We start from the raw sequence: 1,917 nt of genomic DNA, 5'->3' as shown, positions 1-1,917 counted from the left end.
CTTTCAGGAAAGTAATTTGTTGATTTCTGAATATAACTTACTTCAGACTCCTGTCACTGAGAGAAGAGCCAGTTCTTACTTTCCTGTGACCCTGGTTTATTTAAACACTTCAGTGAAACTTAGTGTGCGTTTTCCTTAACGGAAACCACGTTAATTTTTGCCTTGCAGTGTGATCCAAATCTCCAAGTCTTCAATGTGTTCATTGACAACCTCGACCTGCGTCTGCCTCGGATAGCCCTCTTCTCGACACGGACCATCAAGGCTGGAGAGGAGCTGACCTTTGACTACCAGATGAAAGGTCTGTTCTTGGGGGGTTTGGGGCACTGCTGGGTTTTGCTGCAGTTTAGGTCAGGTGCTGCGCCTCCCTGGCCCAGCTCTGGGGATTGAGTGCAGACAAGCCTGCACCCAGAAGCTCCCACGTGTCCCTCTGGTGCATTGCCTCCTTCACAGCTCCTAGCTCACGGCACAGGATTGTGGCTTCAGTGTCTGAGGAGGCAAATGCTTTTGAAGGTTTGTTCCAGGAATGCTCAAAGAAGGGTCAGGCTACCATTCAAAAAAGCTTTTCTTTATTCAGATTGGCATTTCAGGTAAACTACTTTGTAAGTCCTCTGCTAGTGATGGTTTTAAGGACAGCTGCAACAGCTGAGTGGTCTAAGGCACCATAGATTGGTTTCTGGTGTCCCTTGGCCTCACTTGCTGATACAGGTCCTGTGGTTCAGATGTTTAGGATGGGAGGATGGTCTGAAGTTTACTGTCCTTTTGCTGGGTTGGATACGTTGGTCACTGTGCAGAGACTTTAGGAAACAAAATTCTTTGTGAAATATTGTTGGCTCTTCGATAATTAAGAAAGCAATTTTGTAGAGTGAGAATTATCCACCATTCACTGGCACAACCTCTGAGGGTACGGGGCTGAGTGTGCTGACTGTGGGTTCTGGTGCCTGCGCTCGGCCTGGTGCGAGTATTCCCTACGTGGGGGTCAGAACATTTGAGCACAGCTTCACACCCCATCCTTTTAAGGAGTGGGGTGGTAGAAGGCAGGCTTTTTGAAGCTATTTGAGTACCTAGCACAGTTTCAGTCTGTCTTTTAAAACTTATTTGTGGTTTATCTGTGTCACAGGTTCAATAGATCTGACGTCAGACTCTGCTGAGGGTCTCAGCCCGTCCAAAAAGAGGATCAGGACTGTCTGTAAATGTGGAGCGGTGTGTTGCAGAGGTTACCTCAACTGAGTTCGGGTACCCAAAGCCACAAATACTTTGTTCTCTTTTAAATGTGTTTAAAGAAGACTCTTCTTTCACACACATGGTCAAGTATTCTTACATCTAATGTAAATAAGTACAGTGAAAACAAGACATTATATTTGTAATTGAAGTGGCATTGGCCAAAGAAAGAGATGTAGAGTTCCAGGCAAATACAGAACTGAAAGCAGGGATTAGAAACTGATTTTTCTAGAACTGTTGTTTAGGAAGCAGTAAAATGTATGCAAAGGTAAAATGTCCCTGACTGGAACATGGGAGTGTGAGCTTGCAGCCGTAGGCCTTTTAGGAGCTGTGGGACGAAGTGATGTTACATATTTTCTATACCTTGGAAAGCCTGGAGGCATTTGATATGAATTCCAAATCATAGCTGATGATTGTTTTGCATCTTGTGGTATGAAGAAAAGCTTCAAGAGATTAGTAACAACACTTCTGGCACCAGGGGGAAGGATTAAGGACAGCCAGAAGACTGTCTGAATGATGAAGATTGACAGAACACAAACTGCAAAATGTCCGCTGAACTCCATGCAAGTCAAGTAATTGGTTTTAGCAGGTTTCAGATGTAAAATCAAGCTCTCAAACATTTTTATGTTATTCAGAAGTTTTCCATATAGAAGTTTTTTCAGTTGTGTTTTTTTTTGTTTTTAGTTAGGATGCTATAGG

The 1,917-nt window shown here is 43.7% G+C and overlaps 1 protein-coding gene across 1 annotated transcript in view; it reads left to right on the top strand.

Annotated features, from left to right (window-relative positions):
* The window catches only part of SUV39H2 (suppressor of variegation 3-9 homolog 2 (Drosophila)), a gene marked incomplete at its 5' end in the record, with an annotated part of 5,514 nt that extends 4,163 nt beyond the window's left edge, over positions 1-1,351 (top strand). Inside the window, 2 exons of the mRNA XM_008945954.1 lie at positions 169-298; positions 1,118-1,351. Of these exons, the coding sequence (XP_008944202.1) occupies positions 169-298; positions 1,118-1,227 (240 nt within the window). The remainder of the gene's footprint in view (positions 1-168; positions 299-1,117) is intronic.
* Positions 1,352-1,917: the final 566 nt, after the last annotated feature.

This window comes from Merops nubicus, unplaced genomic scaffold (assembly GCF_000691845.1).
Source record: "Merops nubicus isolate BGI_N331 unplaced genomic scaffold, ASM69184v1 scaffold9618, whole genome shotgun sequence".
NCBI classification, from domain to species: domain Eukaryota; kingdom Metazoa; phylum Chordata; class Aves; order Coraciiformes; family Meropidae; genus Merops; species Merops nubicus.
The sequence above is the reverse complement of the archived record's forward strand: the minus strand, read 5'-3'. Positions and strand labels throughout refer to the sequence as shown.